The 22,681-nt window shown below is 45.3% G+C and overlaps 1 protein-coding gene across 1 annotated transcript in view; it reads right to left on the bottom strand.

Moving 5' to 3' along the window:
• Positions 1-22,681, bottom strand: part of ABCA13 (ATP binding cassette subfamily A member 13) — a 372,949-nt gene that overhangs the window by 275,503 nt on the left and 74,765 nt on the right. Inside the window, exons 17-20 of the mRNA XM_035026542.1 lie at positions 15,453-20,231; positions 12,047-13,858; positions 7,195-7,301; positions 2,676-2,794 (exon numbers count right to left, since the gene is read on the bottom strand). Of these exons, the coding sequence (XP_034882433.1) occupies positions 2,676-2,794; positions 7,195-7,301; positions 12,047-13,858; positions 15,453-20,231 (6,817 nt within the window). The remainder of the gene's footprint in view (positions 1-2,675; positions 2,795-7,194; positions 7,302-12,046; positions 13,859-15,452; positions 20,232-22,681) is intronic.

Genomic DNA, 22,681 nt, shown 5'->3' with positions numbered 1-22,681 from the left:
AAGCTTTCGTTCAGAATTCAGTAATTATATGCTAATTAAAAGTAATTCTACTCATTTATAATATTCCTGCTATGGATTTTATTCTTAAATTTAGCGACACAGTAATTTTGAAACATATGGGGTAGTAGAGAAGGACAGTGCATGTCCCTCCCCAGCAGCAGGGACACTGGAAGGAAAGGTCTGGCTTCCTTCATCACAGACACACTGCACTCCGTGCGAGATGTGCCGGGTGCAGAGGCCGAGGCTGTACTTTGGGGACGGGGTCAGGCCACCAAGCGCACGCGTCTGGGTCTGGCTACAAGAGGTCTGTAATCACGTAGGAACCGATCAGGGACGTGTACCCAGCATGCTTTGCAGAGGCAATGCTGTCCACAGGTGGGTCCAAAGGGCTGTATGTGGGGAGAGGGTCTGAAGCCCCCAGTCCAACTTGGGTTCCAGCCACATTCTCCACGTCTGGACTCACTGGGCACTTGCATCATAATTTAATGCATTTTTATTTCCTGATCTCCGTTTAGCTCCTTACTGCTGTTTTCCACCATTGAGGGTACCGAGCGGACTCAGCTGGGGTGCTCCCTTCCGGTGGGACTCCTCGCTGGCACTGAGGCAACCCTCTGTCAGAATGTTTTGTCAGATCCCGGAAAACTAAAAATAGCACGGTGCCTTTGGCTCGCCTCTGAGGGGCACCGGGCACTTCACACCCCAGAGCCTGAGAACACTGATATTTCTAAAAGCCTTGCACTCTTGCAAACCTTGACCCGTCCTGGAGGCTTTGCATCCTGAGATAAGCCAACTCCTATTTTTGTCATCAAAGACCGGAACGCCTGCTCTCTATCCAAACAGATCCAACTGTTGGCAGCCGGAGCTGTTAGTCACATAGAAATTGGAACCATAAAGGCAGTCTTCGAGGCAGCTTTGAAAGCTGGGGGTGCTTGCCTTGCTTTATGATTGCAAACCTCACTCGGTACTCAAAAGGCGTCTGTCGGGGGTTTTTTATGGACCCACATTTAATACGGGACAGAGATCTGTGCAACCTGGAAATAAGATTGGGATGGTCTCCATAAATCAGTGTCGGTATGAAAGAGAGCTGGGTCCACATGGTGTCATCCCTGTAGGGACCCCCCAACCCTGCTTCCCGAGCGCATCACCAGTCCTCCCGAGCCTGATGCAGGCCGCCTCCGGCTCCCGCCCCACACCGTATTGGGGGACTTGGCCTAGCACCTCCAGCCTCCCTCCACGGCACCCTTCTCTCTGCTTGCTGTGATAATCCAACCTGCCCCGGACATGTGTGAAGGTGGCACTGTGGAGACGACATCCAGACGGGCGCTTGTAGAAAGGAAGGCATTCGGTCCATTGCTGGACTCACGTCGCTCACGTCACGTCATCCATGCCTCCCCATCAGGTCAGGCCTGCCGGTGGGCCCCGTGGCCTTGGCTCGCAGGGGAAGGGAGCCGGCCAAGGGCGAAAGGCACAACCTCGGGCCCAGCTCTAGCTCGAGGCCCCACGTAGCTGTTCCCTGGGCTTGTGTCCAAGTTCATAAAAGGAAGCCACGAGGCTGGTCCCCTTACAGCTATTGGCTCTCGATGCCTACCACGTGGGCCGTTAGTCAAAACCCACGATGGGCTGGTGAATGTTTAATAACTGGCTCTCTGGGAAAGAAGATGTTATTTGTAGAATTCGCCAATTTCCATGGTATAAATGGTGTCACCGTGGCCTCGCCCAAGCCACCACCACGACGTCCCTGAACACAGAATCGGTTAGAGATGCACAGCGGTGCACTCCCGTAAGGTACTCCCGCCATATAGGAGCAGGAGATGTGAGCCTTCTCAAGAGCACAGACAATAGTAAAACACACACAGGGCGCCCGGAGGGCTCAAGTGGTTAAGTGTCTGCCTTCAACTCCAGTCATGGTCCCAGGGTCCTGGGATGGAGCCCCGCATCAGGCTCCCTGCTCAGCGGGGAGTCTGCTTCTCCCTCTCCCTCCTCCTGCTTGTGCTCTCTCGCCCTGTCTCTGTCTCTCTCTCAAATAAATAAATAAAATCTTAAAAAAAAAAAAAAAGAATTGAGTCTTCTTGGGGTGCCTGGCTGACTCAGTCAGTAAAGCATTCAACGCTTGATCTCAGGGTCATGAGTTCAAACCCCACGTTGGGCATAGAGATGACTTAATTAAAAAAAGAAAAAAAGGCGGGCACCTGGGTGGCTCAGTTGGTTAAGCATCTGCCTTTGGCTCAGGTCATGATCCCAGGGTCCTGGGATCGAGTCCCACATTGGGCTCCCTTCTCGGCAGGAAGCCTGCTTCTCCCTCTCCCTCTGCTGCTCCCCCCTGCTTGCGCTCTCCCTCTCTTTCTCTTTCTCAAATAAATAAATAATTTTTAAAAAAAAAACCACACCAAAATAATTAGGAATTGATGAACATTTGTTTTTCACCTAACTTATTGTCACATATGTTCATATCATTTGCTTATGGATGATGTCGAGGTTTAAGAACCAACTTGCGGGGTTCCCAAGAATGGCACATCCGCTCTCACGAGGCAGAGGGGAGGAGGGCCGCGGGCTAGCCTCTGACGTGGCTGAGGGTGGCTGTAGGAACAGAGCCAGCACACTCAGCATGAGCAGACTACCTCGTGTGGCCAGTGGGGATGAAAGTGAAATTCAGGGACATGAGGCGGAAGACAAACCTGGTAGTGGTCGTGTACCACGGCGGCCCCCTGGAGAGCAGGTAAGATCAGACGCCGCGTCCCACCTTGTTTGCAGCTCAGAACAGCACACAGCATGTCCTTGGTCAAGGAAGGGTTTTCTGCAGGAGTAAACACATGGACACGTCATCAGCAAACGATCCTCTCCCCGGTGAGCCGCTCTCCCCAAGTCATTTCTGAAAGACCCAAAAGGATGACAAATTCATAAACATTTCTTAAATCATCAAAATGCATATTCAGAATATGAAGGGGAAGCTGTTGGGTTCCAGACGTCGGGTTTTTCCTGGATGTAACTGAATGTACAGAAATTAACGCTTCTCCCCCTCCCCACACTGGCTCGTCTTTCCATAGCCCTTTGGGCAGGGTCCCCATTCACTGGGTTTGCCCAGAACAGCCCTGGTTCCCCGACTGCCCTGGAGTAGCTGTGAACAGTGCACTCTTGGATTCCCCAAAGTGCCCCAGTTTGATGGGTGAGTGATTCACATGGTCAATTTGAGGCCCCCTCCCCCACTGTCCCCTACCTCACACCTCACAGCCCACCTCTCCACCTGCTCATAAGGCCTCTAATGGCTCTCGATTCCCTGGCCCAGCCCCCAATTCATCTTCATCTCTGAGTCATGGGGCTCCTCCTAAAGGGACATTGTTATAGTGACTAAGGAAATTCTCAACTTTTCCCTTTGGTGAGCCTTGTTCCTAGGCTCCCAGGGAAGCTACACTTTAACCTTTACCAAGGTCAGAATGACTTCACCAAGGACTTCTCCAAACTTCAAAGCAGGGGCTCTGTTTCTGCCCCTAGCACACAGTGCACACCTGCTTCCTTAGCAAATAACCAAAAAGAAACATTTCAAACTAAAGATACGAGTAAAAATCTCCCCAGGTATCCGTATCTCCAAAGCCCACAACCTTGCACATACTAAAAGCTTAAGATCGAGTTTGTAATTTTCTGGACTATCCTTCCTCATGATGCTTTGAAACTCCTGATGTAACAAAAAACATACAACTGTGTTAGGAGTCAGCTGGACAGTTAGGTAATCAGGGCCAAGGTCCCCAGCAAGAAAATAGGGAGTCAGGACAGCTAAGACAGAACTGCTCTAACATCCCATTTTGCAGCTTAGATAGGACCACACTGACATTCTGCTTTACAACCTTTACGGAAATGACTTCTGCAAAACATCCTAAAATAAGACAATTAACCACAAAAGCATTTGTCAGTATCACGGGCAAGGGGCAGTTAAGACCTAAGCCCCCAGATATCAGCAAAAAAAGACCATCAGCACGTGGACATGAACCTAACAGGTAGACAGATACGTGACCAAAGCCCTGATTGGCACGACTCAGCACATCCCAATTGCTTAAGGAGGTTCAGCAAAAGAGCTCATAAAAACCCCTAAACTTAGAAACTCTGGGGGCAACCCTCTCGGACCCCCCACCTCCCTCTCTGGGAGCTTTATACTCTTGCTCAATAAACTGTGCTTTGCTGTCCACCACACTTGGTCTGGTCTACCTCTTCCTTCTTCAAAGCGGCATGACCAAGAACCATAGGCACTAAGGAGATGCAAACCCTCTAACACCTACACCACATGTACCTTCTTGGGAGCCCTCTCTTCCTTAGGAAGACTGTGTATCCCGGGCAGCTGCCCTCACTTGGGCTCGAATAAAACTCTCTTCCTTTATGCATGATTTCTAAAAGATTTGTTCATTTTGCATTGATAATAGGAATCTGCCCAAAGGCTGGTGTGGCATCCACAGCCTTGTGCAGCCTCTGGCCGCCCCCATCCCTGCTCACACCTGGGGCTCCTCCCCACTTCCCAAAGCCACCTGTACCTCCTGCCCTGCCTGGGCCTCCTCTCCTGAGCCTGCCTTTCAGAGCTCTGCCTCAGGACACCTGCCTCCCACCAGCGCTAAGCCCGCCCTGCTGCGCCCCTAGCCGGTAAGTGCACGCTACAGGCTCAGTCAGTGGATCTGGGACTCTTGATCTCAGGGTCCTGAGTTCAAATCCCATGTTGGATGTAGAGATTACACAAATAAACTTTAAAAAGAATACAGCGTATAATACATATAACATACAAAACACGTGTTAATTGACTGTTTAAATTATGGGTAAGGCTTTCGGTCAACAGTAGGCTTTAGTTAAATTTTGGAGAGTCGGAAGTTATACGTGGATTTTCAACTGCACGAGGGGGTGGAGGCCCCAAACCCCACATCGCTCAAGGGTCAACCATACACACGATGCAGACTGCGTAGAATATACCCAAAGTCATGCTTTTCAGAAGCAACCACCTGAAAGCTTCATTGGTTTAGTTTCTCATTAATATCGCGATTTCTCTGAGTTTGAAAACAGATCTCCTTATTGTAAAAAATGCAAAATATGCCTCTTAAGCAATCTGCTATGAAAATATGACACAAAAGGGGTAAAGCGCTATGAAATGCGCCCGCATTGTCTTTGGAGACAAAAGGAGCCTCTGCTTTGGAGAAGACATGACAATATGTTCAGGAGTTATGTTATCCAAACCTAATGGGGCATCAGATGCTCCAGGAAAGAACTCACTGACCGTGTGGATTTAGGCAAGGACTAGGTCCACCCTTCACTTTCCTGCTGTAAACTGAGAAAGCGGGAGAGGTGGGGACTCAGGCCTGATGTTTCTGGAAGGTCGGGTCAGGGAGGATGTGCTGGGCTGTCAGAACTGCCCCTGCATCTAGCACACCCTCCAAGGGACCACCTTCGAGGTCCCTTTCCGGACCCCTCCCCTCTACTCCACCCGCCCCAGTCCCACAGGCTCCTCCACTGGACTCCCTGACTTCTTCACTTCCAGGTCCCGGGCAACCCACTCCCATTCTCCGGGCCTCAGTGTGCCAACTGGGGACCCCAGAAGGTCAAAGAAGACAAGTCCCTCTGGTCCAATGAGCCCATCAGGCCACACCCCCTGTCCTCGTGCAGACATTTCTAACAGATTTCAAGTATTAGATCCAGAGGACAAAAAGGACAGCTCTCCTCGTGGTGATGCCGAATTTCATTCTGTGACACGCAAATAACTACCATATTTTCAATAGTAACAGTCACTGATCTGAGCGCTATTCCTTTTGTGTGACGGAAGAGGAGTCACGTGCCCCTTTTGGCCCACCCCACCCCCAAATCCTCACTGGCTGGTGCTTATACCCTTCCCCGGCCTGTCACGGCCCCCTCCTATTCCATAAATGCAGTGACGGTTTAATGAGGAAAGTGGATGACAGTCTGAATGTGACCCCGTCATGCCTGAGTTTTCTTGAAATGAAATAGACAAATTCAAAATTAATTCTGTTGCCCATGTAATGTTCAGTCTGCAACCTTCATTTAGTAGCTGCACTGCAGAATGGCAAAATAAATACAAATCCAGGTATTAACGAACGTTTAATTCATTTAAAAGTCATTACAGTAGACTTTAGCCATTACATTTTGACTGAGAAACATCAGACTCCTTATGTGTCTGAAGGTGGCTGGGTTCAATGTCAGGTAAGCATTCGGGATGCAGAAAAAAAATGCCATTTGCAATTGACTTGAGCATGCTTCCTGGGGCTGAAAACATGTGTGGCCTGTCCTAAGGTGTGCTTAGATATTCAGTGCTTGATAGTCAAAAGAATTGCCAGCGTACACATCTCGAATCGGAAGTAGAGATTTTCTTTTAAAAAAGGGGGGGAAATCTACATGCCAACTGGGGTTTCACTTACATCGACGAATGTGTCCCTAACTCCGCCACACACGCAGACACACACACATGCACGTACACACACGCACACGCGCATGCACACTCACACACAGAAGCACACACATGCACGTGTGCATGCACACGCATACATGCAAGCACGCACACATATGCACACGCACATACACACACGTGTGCGTGCACACGCACATGCACATGCACATACACACATGCAAGCACACACGCACACGTGTGCGCACATATACGCACATGCACGTGCACACGCACACACATGCACACGCAAACACACATGCATACACATGCATGCATATTCCCTTTTCCTGTTTCTCAGCCTAAACGATTCCTGCGTTGGTCCCTAAATTACTGTTTCTCATCTTCAACTTGCACTGTGCTGGGCAGCCGAGCGCGGGCTGGCACCCACAACACATGAGGCCCAGAGAGGCGACCTGGGTCCCCATCTGGTTTTATTTACCTCCTCCTACCCGTGCTTTGAATCAGGCCTGGCTCCCACTCTGGAGGGCTCAGCTGGCAGCTGCCGGGCAGGACTGGGACTCAGCCCATTTGATCCCGAAGCCCCCGCCCCACTCAGCCTGATTCCCCTTCCTGTGGGCGTGGAGCTGGGTTTTGCCTCACCTGGGAGTGATTACGGAGGGCTGCCACCTAGGGGGCGGGGCGGGGGGCGGCGGGGAGGGCAGCCCTGCAGACAGGGAGGCTCAGATCCTCCACTCCTGTCCCTGCACCCACTGTCCCTGCACACTCAGGCCTAATAGCACCAACTCTAGGTCACATAGGCGGCCCACCTGCAAAAATGACGAACCCACGGAGAAACAGCACCGTCACTTTCTGCAGAGTCGTGATGGCTTCTGGGGGTTTCTGAAGCTGCTGGAACATCTGACACATTTCCACACTAAGGAATAAAACAGACAATGGCATGAAAAGGTGAAAATGGGCAAGCAGTGTGAGTCACTGCTGGTTACAGTAAGTCATCAGAAGCCCCGTCCACGACGGACTCCAGACACACAGACGGCCGTCTAGACCTCTAGGAAATACTAGGCGTCCCGCTCTGGAAGCACCGACTCCGGGGCCAGGAAGCCGGACATCTGCCCTTTCCTTGCCTTCATCCGTTCTCAAATGCAAAGGTCAGTGATCAAAGGGTGGGAAAAAAAACAGGAGCGGAGAAAGTCAGTGGAAAGAAATCTTACGGTTTACTATTTATGTGCAGAGAATTCACTGCAACGGATGCATTTAGTATGTAAGATTCTTATCTTTCAGCAAAAGTTGGTGTAGCATGCATGCGTGCGTGTGTGTGTGTGTGTGTGTTTGCACGTGTGTTGGTCTTTATGGAGTCCACTGGTGGTGTTGGAATAACATCGTCCAGACCAATGTGGGGTTTTTTTGTTTTTTTGGTTTTTTTTAAAGATTTTATTTATTTATTTGACAGAGAGAGACATAGCGAGAGCAGGAACACAAGCAGGGGGAGTGGGAGAGGGAGAAGCAGGCTCCCCGCAGAGCAGGGAGCCCGATGCGGGGCTCGATCCCAGGACCCCGGGATCATGACCTGAGCCGAAGGCAGATGCTTAACGACTGAGCCACCCAGGCGCCCCAGACCAATGTTTTATTAAGCAGCTGTGCTGTAAGCCCTGAAGGCTGGTTTTTCCTTTTGTAATGCAAGTGCCCAGCTTAAACTTTAATTGCAAATGCTTGCATTTCAAAGATATCTCAAAACCACACATTACCAGCCACACCCCATGGAGGCACCTTTGTTTGAAAAATCTTGGTTGATTTTGATAACTGCTCACTTTTTCTCTTCCCGTGCTTTAAATGCCTTCTCTTGGGCTTTAAGTTCACTGATAGAGAGTGAGCCAATGAAACCCTAGGTTCCCACCTTCGGCCCCAAATAAGCAGAAGCCCCAGCCAGCACTCTTTCTATCTGTGACCTCACTTTGCGGCCCCAGGTATGGCATGTAGTTTCCAGAACTCGTCCGTCATAAGCCGTTACTTTTGCAGAGGTCCCCGGTGGTGGCCGCTGAGGGCTGGTCCAGCCACAGCGGTGGTTATGGATGAGCTGGTACCACACAGAGCAGGGGCCCTTCCTCAGTTCTACCATCACGCTGACCGAAAGGGCTCAGGAATTCAGATTTACTTTTTTTTTTTTTTTTTGAACCCCAAATGGCTTTTGTCTCCCTCTGAGATGAGCCAATACTGTTTCCAAAACTCAAAACCATCCTCAACCTCAGACACAACTGAGCATATAAGTAACAGGATCTGTGAAGCACCTGCCAAGGAATTTAACAAAGCGTGTGTGTCTATTCTTTTTTTTTTCTTTTCTTTTCTTTTTTTTTTTTTTTTTTGACACTGTGGGTCACATCAACTGATGAAGGATACAACTGCCCAAGGAAATGCCCCAAAATTCCTTGAAAAGGAATATCCTTGATGAGGTTCTGAGTCAATGCCACACTCAGAATTCTCCAGAACACTGTGACAAACAGAGCAGGGTTTATTTGTTTGTTTGTTTAAATACAATCCAGGGCGCCTGGGTGGCTCAGTTGGTTGAGCGACTGCCTTCGGCTCAGGTCATGATCCCGGGGTCCTGGATCGAGTCCCGCATCGGGCTCCCTGCTCGGCAGGGAGCCTGCTTCTCCCTCTGACCCTCCCCCCTCTCTGTCTCTCTCATTCTCTCTGTCTCAGATAAATAAATAAAATCTTTAAATAAATAAATAAATAAATAAATAAATAAATACAATCCGATGTTTTTACAGCATGCTGTTTTAAAATTTACTTTCCACAAAGAATGAAACTTTCTGGAAAAAATAAAAATAAAAAGTTTAAAATCCATCCTGCTTCTTGGGGCTGACTCCGAACAGCCACAGAACCACCCTGCTTCAACACACCTAATGGGATGGGAACAGCCACCTGCCCTGGCAAACGTGGATTTTCTCCAAATGGAGGATTGTTTCTCCGTTGTTGAGAATCCAACCAGTCCTCAGAGAATGCAGTTATCACATGTTAATACGGAAGGTTCAGCGTAGTGGTGCTGTGTATATTTATCAGGACAAGAGCGAGCTTACTGATTCAATGCACTTCTGCCTGGGGTGCGGGCCTCCTTGAGGTAATTAAAAACTGGGGTTTTGGGGTACCTGGGTGGCTCAGTCGGTTAAGTATCCCACTCTTGGTTTCAGCTCAGGTCATGATCTCAGGGTCATGAGATCAAGCCCCGCATCAGGCTCTGCACTCAGCGCAGAGTCTGCTTGAGATTCTCTCTCTCCCTCCCTCTACCCTCCCCTCCTGTGCACTCTCTCTCTCTCAAATAAATGAATAAATCTTTAAAAAAAAAAAAAAACAAGGTTTCTTCATAGTTATACTAGCAAATTGCAGATTTGAGAGAGTCTGACATTGTTTGATGCTTTTGAAGGTAAGGCAAAATGACACAAAAATCTTCTAGGGAAGCCAGATTCAAGGGCAGTGGGTTGCTCTAAACTAGAGAACAAACAAAATAAAGAGGTTTTGTTTTTAGGTACAATAAAAATATGGTGGAACTGGAGAATATTTGGGGGCAGGAAATAGTTATTCCTGAACTGTGGTTTAGTGCCATAGAAAGACAAACATTTATCAGCGTCATTTCTGGCCAAATCAAACATGATGGTGTGTAGAGCGATGTATTAATCACCATCTGGTATTACATATCTTGGTAAACTGGGGGATTTTAATTATTACATTTTAGTTGTGCCTAAAAGATCGTGGACCTGGAAGCAAAAGAATCCTGATTTCATTTTCTGTACACCCACCAAAGGCTGCCTTCTGTCTCACTCAGTAGGTGTGCCACACTGGGTAAAACACTAAACTCCTCCAAATCTTGGTTTCCCAGCCTCCAACGTGAGGAATGTGGTGTGGCCCAGCATTCTGTAAACTACAGCATGCTCACGGGTCACCTGGGCATCTTGGTAGAGCGTGGGCCCTCGGTGGGCAGGCGTGTGGGGGTTGGGAACCCGCTTTCAGGTAAGCTGCTGGCCCCACGAGCTCCCAGTGCAGAACGACGGGCTCCATCAGACCTCAGACCCATGACCAATGGGATGACCTACTTTGGGCATTTGGTGTCTTCCCCATTGAAGAAGCCGATGATAAGAAGAGTGAAAACAGAGAGAGAAGGAAAGCAAGTGATCGCTAAGCAGGAGAACCCTGGGAACCCAGCTTTGTGAGCTTAGTGACTGGGTGGTAGCCACACAGCAAGTCCACGGCCCATTCATTTCCAGTCTTGGGGCACGGTATAAATGCCCTCCCCGGAGACCCAGAAACATGAGATGAAAGATGGAGTCCATGGAGCGGAGGGATTGCCAAGACTGCCTCCGGCTCACATGGAAACTCAGAACAGAGCATATTGTATGGTCTGGGGTCAGAGGTATTGCAGAGATAAAGCCAGAAGCTCTGGAAGTCAGCGTGCAGATTTCGAGGCAGTGATAGTTCCTCATGCCAGGAGACCCTTGTCTCACTGATCAAGGAAATTCCGCCGAGTTAAAAAAGATGGCTGGATTCAAGGTGCAGGCCTATAGCAGCAGAACCAGCAGAAAACAGGCCAAGCTCTCTGTCAGATGAGCGAGTGTTTGGTGGCATCTCCAATCTCCCTATGGGATGAAGAGAAATGTAGGAGCAGGCAGGGGCCATAGACCATCCAAAGGGTACTGTCACACACAGGAAGGATGGACTGGGACAGAGCAGGCTCTTGGAGGCTGCATACCCAGGACACAAATCCTCCAACCTGAGACAGCAGAAGCTTCTAGAACATGATGAGTAACAGGACCTGAGCAGGGCTCCCCTGACCTGCCTCTCAGAGATGGGGGCAGAGCTTGGAGGTGGATCAACCACAGTGTTGGATTGAACCTAAAGAGGGAAAAAGCCAGGGCACCCGGCTGGCTCAGTCAGTGGAGCACGTGACTCTTGATCGCAGGGTTGTAAGTTTGAGCCCCACATTGGGTGCAAAGATTACTTAAAATCTTTAAAGAGAAAAGAAACCGGGGCGCCTGGGTGGCTTAGTCGTTGAGTGTCTGCCTTCGGCTCAGGTCATGATCCCAGGGTCCTGGGATCAAGCCCTGCATCAGGCTCCCTGCTCCACGGGAAGCCTGCTTCTCCCTCTCCCACTCCCCCTGCTTGTGTTCCCTCTCTCGCTGTGTCTCTCTCTGTCAAATAAATAAAATCTAAATAAATAAATAAATAAATAAATAGAAAAGAAACCAAGAGCTGCCTGTCCCTTTCCAGGGGTGGTTACAACTGAAAGGACACTTTTCTGCATGGAATACATAGCCTTATATTCTTATTTGCCTACAGTAGGATGTTTGGCAGCCAGAGTATACAAATACAAAAGCTGTGTATGTACCTTGCTGGGGACAAGTGAATAGAACAAGAAGTTTTTCCTTTTGAAAATAAAATAATGTACTGTCAAACAATGTTGGATAAATCCAAAACCTATCTGAATGCCAAATCACGAGGCAAGTCATGAAGACACTGGACTCAAGTCACTGGATGTTGAAACGAACTCCAGCATGCAATCAAGGTGAAGTAGAGGATCATACTTAACCTGGTTCCAGGCCATTCCTGCAGAGTCCTGTTTTGTAGTCACTGCAAGGGGGCAAAAAGGAAGTGAAACAGGTGTTTCATTACCTTTGATCCATCAGCGGGACCTCTTGCCAATACTCCGTCAATGCAATTAATCCCTTCAGGAATTGCTCGAAACTTGATAACGGCTTGAGGATGTAAGGAAAATCAGCCATCTCCTTTTTGGTCCTCTCTTCTTTTCCCAATGTGATCTTCTCTCTAGTGGTTGCATTAATAAAACTCTCAAAAATGGGCTGGAACAAAGTTCTCCTGGAATTTCTCCACTGAGAGTTGTTTAGGGGAAGTTCCTTCCTCAAGAGAGCCATTCTCCTTAACATGACCTGGACTGCTTCTTCAAGCCGTTGATGAGTTATGTTCTCAATCAGAGAGGTGTTGGAAAACAAAGCTCCACTCAGATCATCTCTTGCACCAGAGACCTCCCCAGCTGTTTCTATGGCTTTCAAAAAGTTATCTGGATGTTGAGCTAATGTCAGCAACAGGTTATAGACACTCCAGTCATCCTTCTCTAAGTTACTCCAAAGAGCTTCCAAGGTGAGATCAATCGCCTTTCTCAAGTAAGTCCCAATTTCCATGCTGTCTTGTGATAGCATTTCATCCAAAAACAGGATCACTTCCTGGGTTCTTTCCCACATTGTATCTTGAGGGTAACTATGAGTGGGAAGGGGATTAGGATGTAAGAAGTCTATCTGGTTGATGATATTATTTATAGGAACTAAGGAATCCAAAATTTCTTCCCATGCATTGACAGAATCCATAGCAAATATTCTAGTCCCATTATTAAAAGCTACCACAAGATGCTCCATGGCTCCCAAATTGCTTTTCACAGAAGTTAAAAATTCAGCAATTTCTTTCAAAATATCAGAAAAGTCCTTGGACTGGTTCACATATGAGAATGTGCTTGAAGACATGTTGACAATATCAGAGTCTTGTGAAATATTAAGTTTGACCCCAATCATCCCAAAAGCCAAGTCAAGAAATGGTGTCAACAGGTCGTTTATATTTTCAGATAATAAATGGTCTACATTCTTCAAAGTAGTTAATTCACTCACAACGTTTTGAACACTTTGTCGCAAAACAGGATAGAGACTGCCAAAGAATTTCATAGTGTCAGTGGTATTGGAGATGGAATGAATTTCAAATATGGTGGCCATCTTCCTGGCAACTTTCGTGGCTAGCCCCACAAGTTCCACAGTGGAGGTCACCGAGGTGGCAAGATCTCTCATCTCAGCGATGTCCCTCGCCAGCATGGTCAGGGTATCAGACATTTCCAAGAGGGGCTCTGGGGCACCACTTTCTCCACCAGCCCTTGAGATAACACCAAGCAATCTCTTAATAATGTCTAATGTTGCCCTGTTTCTTAGAGGGAATGAATTATTTATAAAGGAAAGCAAACCAGTTAGATTGGAAAGTATAACTTCTCGGAGTGTAGGATACAAGTCACGGAAACCCTCGTGAGGAGAGTTTACCAGTATATCCATGAGACGTGCTAGCTCCGTAGAACTTACTCTCACAAGTTGAAGAGCTGACCTAAGATTGTGACTGAGTTGGAGGAGATCCTCAGAGCTGTTCATGTGAAAGAGCAACTGACTCATGACCACAAGAAACTCCAAATTATTTTCAGTCTTATTTTTCCCTGGGGTTTCCCTTAGAAGAGCATTAAATAAACCTCTCATGAACTTCAATCCTTGATGATGATCAAAATAAAATTTTCCATTGTCTAAAATAAATGAACTTGTGATTAGATGATTTAGGATCTCCTTTAAACTTGAGAAAATGCTCATCAGTCTGTCTTCTTTTGAGGTGGTAAGAAATTGATCTGGTGTCAGAATCTCTAGAATTTTATCCTTTGGGACAAAACTGTAAATAAAAATTTTTAAATTTCATTTTTAGCAGTGGAAAGATCAAAACCTAGAGTCATACTTTTGTTTCATGGTAGGCATCATGGGGGGTGGTCACACTGACTACAAGATGACATGCTAACACACATTCCAGATGAAAATTAATATTTTGGTGCCAAATAATGAAAAGGATGGAGGAATTTCACAGATAATCCCATTACAATGACTCAAACCTAGCCACTTCAAAAGCCACATACTTTTGGTTTTAAAAAAGATGGGAAGGTGAAATCAATATAAATTGCTTCTCACTGCAAGAGGTAACATCTTGCTGAATGTTCAAAGTCCTAGCAAATCACTCAGACAGGTGATGGCTCTGTGATGTGTCAGCAAGAGCAAGGCTAGGCTGAGGGACGGCCCATTCCCACAAGCTGTCTCGGTCAGCGGTGAGCGACAAGGTGGATTCCCTCAGGAGAGTAGAGGCTGAAAGGAAGTCAGTAGCCAGTTTGCAGCATCAACACTAACCCAGGTGCTGCTGGGAAGAGATTTTGCGGTGTGATTAAAGCCCCTGATGAGTAAACTCAGACTGAGGAAAATGGGATTTTGTCCTGGGTGGGCCTGACTTCATCAGCTGGAGGGCCTTTAGAGCGGGCTTAGAACTTCCCTGACCTAGCAACGCCAAATAGCAACTGCTCTTCTCCCCAGTCATCCCCCACCCCACAACTGTCTCCTGTGGGAGCACGGCTTCCAGACAGCCTGCCTTACTGACTTTACACCTGCTTAGCCAGTGGCCAAAAGCAGAGCAGCCAGTTCCTTGAATTAACTCCTCGATCTGGTTCTACTTCTGTGGCTGAGCCCTGACTGATACAGACATCACAGAATGAACTGGAATATCCGTCCTGCCTTTTCACTGGTAAGCTTCAAATAAAATGAAAAAAAGGCATAGGAAGAAAACATAATGTGACCATCAGTTTTAAAATTTTAGATGAATTGGAATGAAAATATTTAAATGCCTCACTGGTGATGAGACAGTTACTACATCAATTCAAATTATGACCAAGTATGTGCATATACATATATAAAAACTAATGCTTAAGTTCCACATAAAATAGAACTTCATAACTATTTTCATAACCCAAGAACGTAAGAAAGCATAAGTGATTAATCACCAAGGGCTAGGTTTCTATATGTGTTTACTACTTAGATGACAATCATCAAAATTATTTCACCATGATATTTTAATAAAATGTCCATTAAGACAAAATTCACTTCAAAGGTCATCCAAAGGTGATAGGTACGAAAGTGCTGTTACTGATGTTTATACACTCCAGGAAATAAAAATCAATTGTAATATATAACAATCTCATTTACCATACAAAACAAAAGCAGAGGGGTACCTGGATGGCGCAGTCGGTTAAGTGTCTGACTCTTGATTTCCACTCAGGTCATGATCTCAGGGTTCTGAGATCAAGCCCTGCATCAGGCTCCGCCCTCAGCGTGGAGTCTATGGAGATTTTCTCTCCCTCTCCTTCTGCCCCTCCCTGCCCCCAAGCATTCCCAATCCCTCTCTCACACAAATAATTAAATAAATGTTAAAAAAAAAAAAGTAGACTCACCCCAACTTTGCAATGATGTCTTTATGGAAGCCTTTTAGCAGAAGAGATATTCTATTCTCAGAATTTTCCTCTAGTAAAAATGAGAAGAATGTTTTTAAAACCTGTTCTATGAAATCTGCTATGCTTCTTGGAGGGAGGATTATTCTCTCACCATTTTCTGACTGTGTCTGGTTCAAGGTGAGCTTCATGAAATTCATTATGTGAAGGTCAGTATCACTTGAATTTAAAGCTGCCTCTGGAGAACTCCCAGCTAACTTACTGATCGAATTAATTAGGAAACTTTCAAAAAGGAATTGAATGAGTGAGAAATTAGTTAGCTGCTCTTGGCTTAGCAGCTGAGTAAGATGGGCAATGTCAAAATTATCTTCCCTAGAAATGGTTTTGAGAAGACTCAAAAAGGTAGCAATATCTTTGGTCAACAAAGCGAGATCATCAGTTGAACTCTCATTGGCCATAAGAAGAAATAATGTTTGAATCATTCCAGAGTCATCTTCCTTTGCCCGTTTACAAAGCCAATTTTTTACGACCAATAGAAAATCTTCAATGACTTCGGATGTGTTCAATGACGATGAGCCCAGGCTTTCAAAAAAATGGGCAAGTTGCAAAGTTAGGTTTTGAAGAGTCTCTGAATTAATCATCTGAATTTCTTTGATAATTTCAGAAAGTAGGGGTCTGATAGGAAAGTCGTGGCTTAGATCTATCATGATTTGTTCAAGCTCAAGCCCTAGCTTCTCAAAGTAAGAAAAGTTGTAAGTTGCTTCTCTTTTTTTAGTAAAACTTGATGATGCTTCTAAATTACTGCCTGTCAGATTGGCATCTAGAAATGTCACAAATGGAGGGTCCAGAGAACGGGTACTATTTTCTAGGTGCTGATCCCCAGAAGGCAATTTCATGATCTTTTCCAAAGTGAAAGAAATCGTATTTCGGAGAGATGCCTCTGTGCCTTCACTAATGTTAAGGATCTTGTTTAAACTAGCTAATCTATCAAGAATGTTTCCATCTAATGGAATTTTTGTACAGTTAACATTTTTTAATTTTGCTAAGATTTGCGAAGCAATTTGCTTTATGGGGCCACTAGGACAAAGTTCAGAGATGCTGCCATTGCTTTGATTTTCTGACGATGGGACAAATGGTAACACTTTATGCCAAAATTCCTGCACGGTCTTCACAAGCGAAATTTTAACGTGGAAGACTTCAGAAAGCTCTAGAAGAATGGAATTCCAGTGCGCTAGTTCATGAATTACACAGACCATCTTCCTCATAATCTCCTTCTGTGAGCCTTCATCCAAACACTGTAAACCTTCACCTGGGGGAGAGAGGTGGAGGTGGTTGAGGAGACTGGCCACTTTGCCATAAAAGAAAGACGATGTGAGCTCATAGGATTTACAGGCATCTAACTTCGGATTCTGCCAAAACCCAGAAGTTGTGTGATTCCAGCACCAAACCACAGGAAGGCAAGTGAAAGCCTCGGAAAGAATTCCTGATTTCTCTGATATTAATTCAACTGCGTCCAAAAGAGTTTTTATCACGATAGCAAAGTCTTCCTTGGTGACATTGGAAATGCTTATGCCATGAAGGAGAGTAAAGTTATAGACATCCTTGAGGACTTCTGTGATGTTTTTGTCAACTCCCCTCTGCAGGAGCCTCACGGCATGAGGAAGCATGTAGTACACGTCTACCACAGCGTTAACATCATCCTTAGGGAACAAGCGTGAGAATTTCAGCAGATGATTAACATTCCAAGAATGTGAGCTGTCTACAAATTTTTCCACCAAGCCCACAAGCAGGTTGGCCCCCAAACTGCCGGTACCGAAGCTACTGATATTCTTAAAGAAATCCATTAGGCTTTCACTCATTCGCTCAAGTTGGTCGACCAGCAGGTCTATGTCTGTCTTCTTGAGAGTGCGCAGGAGAGACGCTACCTTCTTGAAAACTTCAATATCACCTGGATCTTGTGGAATATTGTGAAGAACCGAGGGTGCCAGGGAGTTGAACACATCCCTAATCAGTTGGATACAAAGACCTACAGCGTTCATGATTTTGTGTGGAATTATTTGTGGTGGATTTTGGAGATCATGAGAGAAGTTGAAGTCAAGGTAGCTGGCTAAATGATAAAATGAACTGCCTAACCTGTTGACATCCTTTTCTTTTGGACTGGTAACAAATAGATTTAAAAACTTTTCAGATGTAGAAGAGGTGTCATTTTCTAGGATGTGAGCGGAAATATCCTTCCTAAGTTTCTGAATTTCCTTCCCCAGAGCTACTAAATGCAGCCAAAGATTTGTAAACTGACTAGGCATGTCATCTGACAATTCTATGGGTCTTAGAATTAATTCAGTAAAACGTGGCCCATTGGATTGAGATACAAAATCAAAGTCTCTTGTCAAGTTGTTGATAATCATCCTTACTTGGTTTGTGGAATCATTTAAAAGGGTTAATAAGATCTCAAATTTGGGTACCTTTTCCTTTTCAAAGACTTCGGTGAGCATGGCATTCAGAAAGTCAGTTACATTTTTCAATACAATATTCACACAATTTACATCTGAATTATTGCAGTGAGGTCCCTTTATATTGAGAATCCAAGTAACAAGCTTCAATGTAGAGTTAATTTTGTCTTCCACATCTCTGAAACTCCTCCAGTTACCCTGAGGATAGGCTTGTGCAACACTGGAGTTATACATCATGTACAGATGGTTCGTGATGTCTACCCATGCAATGCACCCCTTCAGTCTGCTAATCGTGTCCTCGGAGGAAAATGTGGAATTTAACATGGCCAGAATACGTAATGTCCTCTGTGAAGTATTTACGTGTAATAAGCCATCTTCCAAAATAAACTCAGTAACATTTTGGAAAATATCGGCACAGGACAATAAATCTTGGTCATGTGACACATTTTGAAGCAATAACATTGTTTCTCTTAGCTTGGTGACCACATTTTCAAACTTCACTCCATAATTTGTGACGTTATTTGAAAGCAAGTGATTTATTAGTTGGATGTTTCTGTCGGTGTATGCTGAGGTATTGCTTAACTCCACGAAAACGTCAAGCAGAGAATAGAAAAACTCTCTGCTTGCACTTGTGTTTAAGGGAAATGTCTTTAGCTGACGCAGGGCAGTTTCCATGGTGAAAAGGGACTTCGCTACTTGGTCGGGGCTAAGTGACTTTACCCTAACTAACGCATCACCTAATACTACCCAGAGATCTCTGAGAGTCAAAAAATCATCCCAGTCATGAAAGCCATCAGCTTGAGTTACATTTTTAAACAAATTCAGTATGAGTCTGGCAGGGCGATGGGTGGGAAATATTCGCTGGCAGCTTTTAGAAATTTTCACATCACTTTCCAATTCATCCAGAAGCTGAGTGAGACCCACGTGGAGAGGAGTGAAAACGTTCATGTCAAACTGGAATATTTGAGATATGCTTCCCCAGATTTCAGTCCACATTTGAAGCCATGAGACAGTACAGTGAACAGCCATTAACTCATTGAACATACTGCTGTTCGCTGAGAGGTTGGAAAGAATTTGTGCCCACGGAAGAATAAATGAAGACCCTCTATCTATTGAATAATCTACAGAAGAGATGTTCTTATTATCTAAGGAAAAGCATTCATTACCCGACAGGGCTTCGACTGATCCATTGAAGAGCTGGCTCATGTATTGAAAGAAAGAAATACGGAAATCTTCATCTACCATGAGCAGCTGTTTGAGGCCTGTCAATGTGGCATGGATCACTCCCAGTTCTGGGCCCTCTGTAGACATCAGGGATTGGGCTTGAAGCTCCAAGTAGTTAAAAATTGAAAGCAACTGCTGACAAGAAGATCCCTCGGAAAGTCCCTCAAGAACCCCTGTTGTCTCATACAAAAATGCAAATGCTTTACTGATGTTTTGAAAATTGAATTGCTTTATGATATCCAAAATGTGCTCTGAGGTTTGTGCGAGGAAAGATAGCAAAGGCTCTGTGCTCGGAATGCTCAAGAATTTATAAATATATTGGAAACATGAAGAATAAATCTTCAGAAGCAACGCTGAATCATTGTCCTGGAAGACATGTAGATATATCTGAGTCAAGATCGTATCAACGTCTTGTCTTTCGGGCTCAGAAAGGGCTGAGAAAAGTTCAGATGCATTCCTTATAGCATAGACTGTGTCCAGAGCTTCAGAGACTTGTCCCTGCTTCAGAAATCCGAATTCATAGAGACTGCATATCACAGTTTCACTCAAATGTACAAAGTCCATTTCCACAGCTGGCGATTGAGGCCAGTGTGAATGGAACAACTGGGAAAAGTTAAGGCTCTTGCTAAGGACCCTCTCATCTTCTGGTACAGACAAATTAAGAAGTGTAGACAAGGTTTCCAATTTGACTCTTTCTCCTTTTGAAATGCCATACATCCACAATTCCAGGAGCTTGGGATCAATTTCAAAAAGTACTAATTCCATGAACCTCAAAATATTGTTCGATTCATTCTTTATCCAGAGACGTTCAAGAGTTTCTATTTTGTCGATCACCGCTTTGCCAAATTCCAAAAGTTTCTGAGTATCAATAGGAGATGGGTCGCTCTCTAAACTTCTTAAATGATTTACCCACAAGTGACTTGTGTTCAGAAGAGTCTCAGTGAGAGATGGGAGGGCATGGAATTTGGGCATGCTGGGTGAGTAGAAAGGATCAGGCAATAATTTCTCCAAAAATCCCACAAAAGATAAAAAAAAGGTTATATCCTCATCCGCGAGGGAATGCAACTTCTTTTCCATCATGAGAAGTTCCTTTGTGGAATTCAAGACCCTACAATATTAATGGAATTGTCTTAGTATCCAATTAATTAATTAATTCAAGACAAATTCAATTTATCAAATTTTCCAAGTAATACATGTATTTAGAGCAAAACATAAGTGGGCTATTTACTTCACAATATATTTCACAACTGGAATTAAATTAATGTGAGCATTTGGAAGTATTTTAGAAATCCACAATGCAGATGCATATATGTAGCTTAAAATTAGCTTCCTGCAACAAAAGCAATGCATTTTAAATTATACTCCATGATTTCATATGTAGGATCATTAAAGGTAAGTTTGCTATGTATGCCAGAAGAATCTGAGGATTCAATTCCTTGTCATGTCTCAGAACGTCTTGGCTACAAAGGTAGTCCAAATGGCAGGGTGTATCAGAACCTGCCCCCTATGACAACTCTCGGAATGGACTGTTCTAGAAGCAATTTCAGTGCTCCTTAAACAATGCTGTACTTCCCACTGTTAGAAACTCATGATTTTAGATAGTGCACTTTCTCTCCAGGTGTCTACTTGTAAAATACAAACAGTTCTCAAAGGAGCATCTCTGGGGTTACAAGTCCACACCTGTGATAGAAGTCCACACTTGGAGAGGTTACTAACTTCCACTAACTCAGGAGCTACCAGTCCACTTTTCAAATCCTTGGGGCCCTATGTGTTTCAGAGTTTAGAAAGACATCATGGGGGGCACCGGGGTGGCTCAGTCGGTTGAGTGTCCAACTCTTGATTTCGGCTCAGGTCATGATCTCAGGGTTGTGAGATCGAGCCCCACGTGGGGCTCTGCACTGATCATGGAGTCTGCTGGAGATTCTCTCTCTCTCTCTCTTTCTCCCTCTGCCCCTCCCCCCACTCATGCTCTCTCTCCCTCTCTAAATAAAAATAAAATTAAAAAAATGAAAAAAGACAACATGGTGCACATATCAGGTATGTATTCCTGCCCCCTGTACCAGTGGCGACTGGGGCAGACCCTCAACTCGTGAACACTCCCTGCAGTGAGACCGGAGATGGGCTCACCGTGTTGGGGTCTCTGTAGGAGGAGCTGGGATGCCACCATACAAAAAGCCTACATGTTCTGACATGGTAAGACACATTGAAAAATTGTGGATAGGGGATTTTTGACCTGTATTCACTACTAATGGCTTAAAGGCTGAATTCCTCTCTAAACTTCTTTCAGTCTATCATCCTATCGGCTAAGGCACAGTCTGACACAGGACAGACACAGGAGAGATCAAATAATGAATGTTGTTTCCCCCCCTCTAATGGCTGGGATCTGGGAGCAGAAAATACAGCCTTCATTTAGTTTACTCTTTATTTTTTTCTAAGATGTTATTTATTTATTTATATATTTCAGTGAGGGAGAGAGGAGACAGAGAGACAGAGAGAGAGAGCAAGCTCACAACCTGAGCCAAAGGCAGACACTTAACCGACTGTGCCACCCAGGTGCCCCATCTTTTAGTTTACTCTTATTTGCAAGAGAGTGGATACTTTGAACCAGGGAACACTGGAGAACATTCCCCAGGGAACTTCTCCAGCAAGAAGGAGAAAGCTCCGCTATTAGGAATTCCATATGGATCTTGCTCAAATCCAGCCTGCATAGAAATACATGCACAACTGGGGCACCTGGGGGGCTCAGTCAGTTAAGCATCTGCCTTCAGCTCAGGTCATGATCCCAGGGTCCTGGGATCGAGTCCCACATCGGCCTCCCTCCTCGGCGGAGAGCCTGCTTCTCCCTCTGCCCCTCCTCCCACTTGTTCTCTCAATCTCTCTCTCTCTCAAATAAATAAAATCTTTAAAAAAGAAAAAGAAGCTGTGTGAGCAAGGGCTGCAGTAGAACTAACTAGTACCACTGGTGGAACTATTGCTCCATGTTTTTACATCAGTTTACAATTTATAAGGCACTTTCCTAACTATGGTTTTAGTTCACTCCTACAGAAGCCTGTTGGGGTATAAATCGGTATCTCCAGGTCATGGGAAAAAAATATGTCAAATATATTTTTTTTTAATTTTTTTTTTTTTAATTAGCAGATTCACACTGCTGTTATATGGCTGGAACAGGACATGGCCCAGAGGTTTTCTTTTCAGGCTTAGCTTCCATCATATGAATTGCAATTAATGCCCATCTTTGTTTTTATTTACTCATCCCATTATCTAGCATCTAGCATAACAGATGCTATGCCAGTTGCTATGGGTCTACAGCGATAAAATGAAACATGCCCTCAGAGCACATATTGATGGGTTTTACTGCTGTCTTTCTGGGGCTATTAAATATTTGAGACTTTCAGGAAAGGATAGTATTGTAAATCCGACCTGAGCACGGGACTGATTCTCCAGGAGGTCTAGCTCATCCTCTTCCTCCTTGGCCCACTAAGCTTGAAAAGTTTCCTGGGATGCAGTGTTCCTGAGCTTGAAAATTTCCTGGGATGCAGTGTTCCATGATTCATTGTT

This window comes from Mirounga leonina, unplaced genomic scaffold (genome assembly GCF_011800145.1).
Source record: "Mirounga leonina isolate KUSES-001 unplaced genomic scaffold, KU_Mleo_1.0 Mir_199, whole genome shotgun sequence".
In the NCBI taxonomy this organism is placed as follows: Eukaryota; Metazoa; Chordata; class Mammalia; order Carnivora; family Phocidae; genus Mirounga; species Mirounga leonina.
This window is presented reverse-complemented; position numbering and strand designations above follow the sequence as displayed.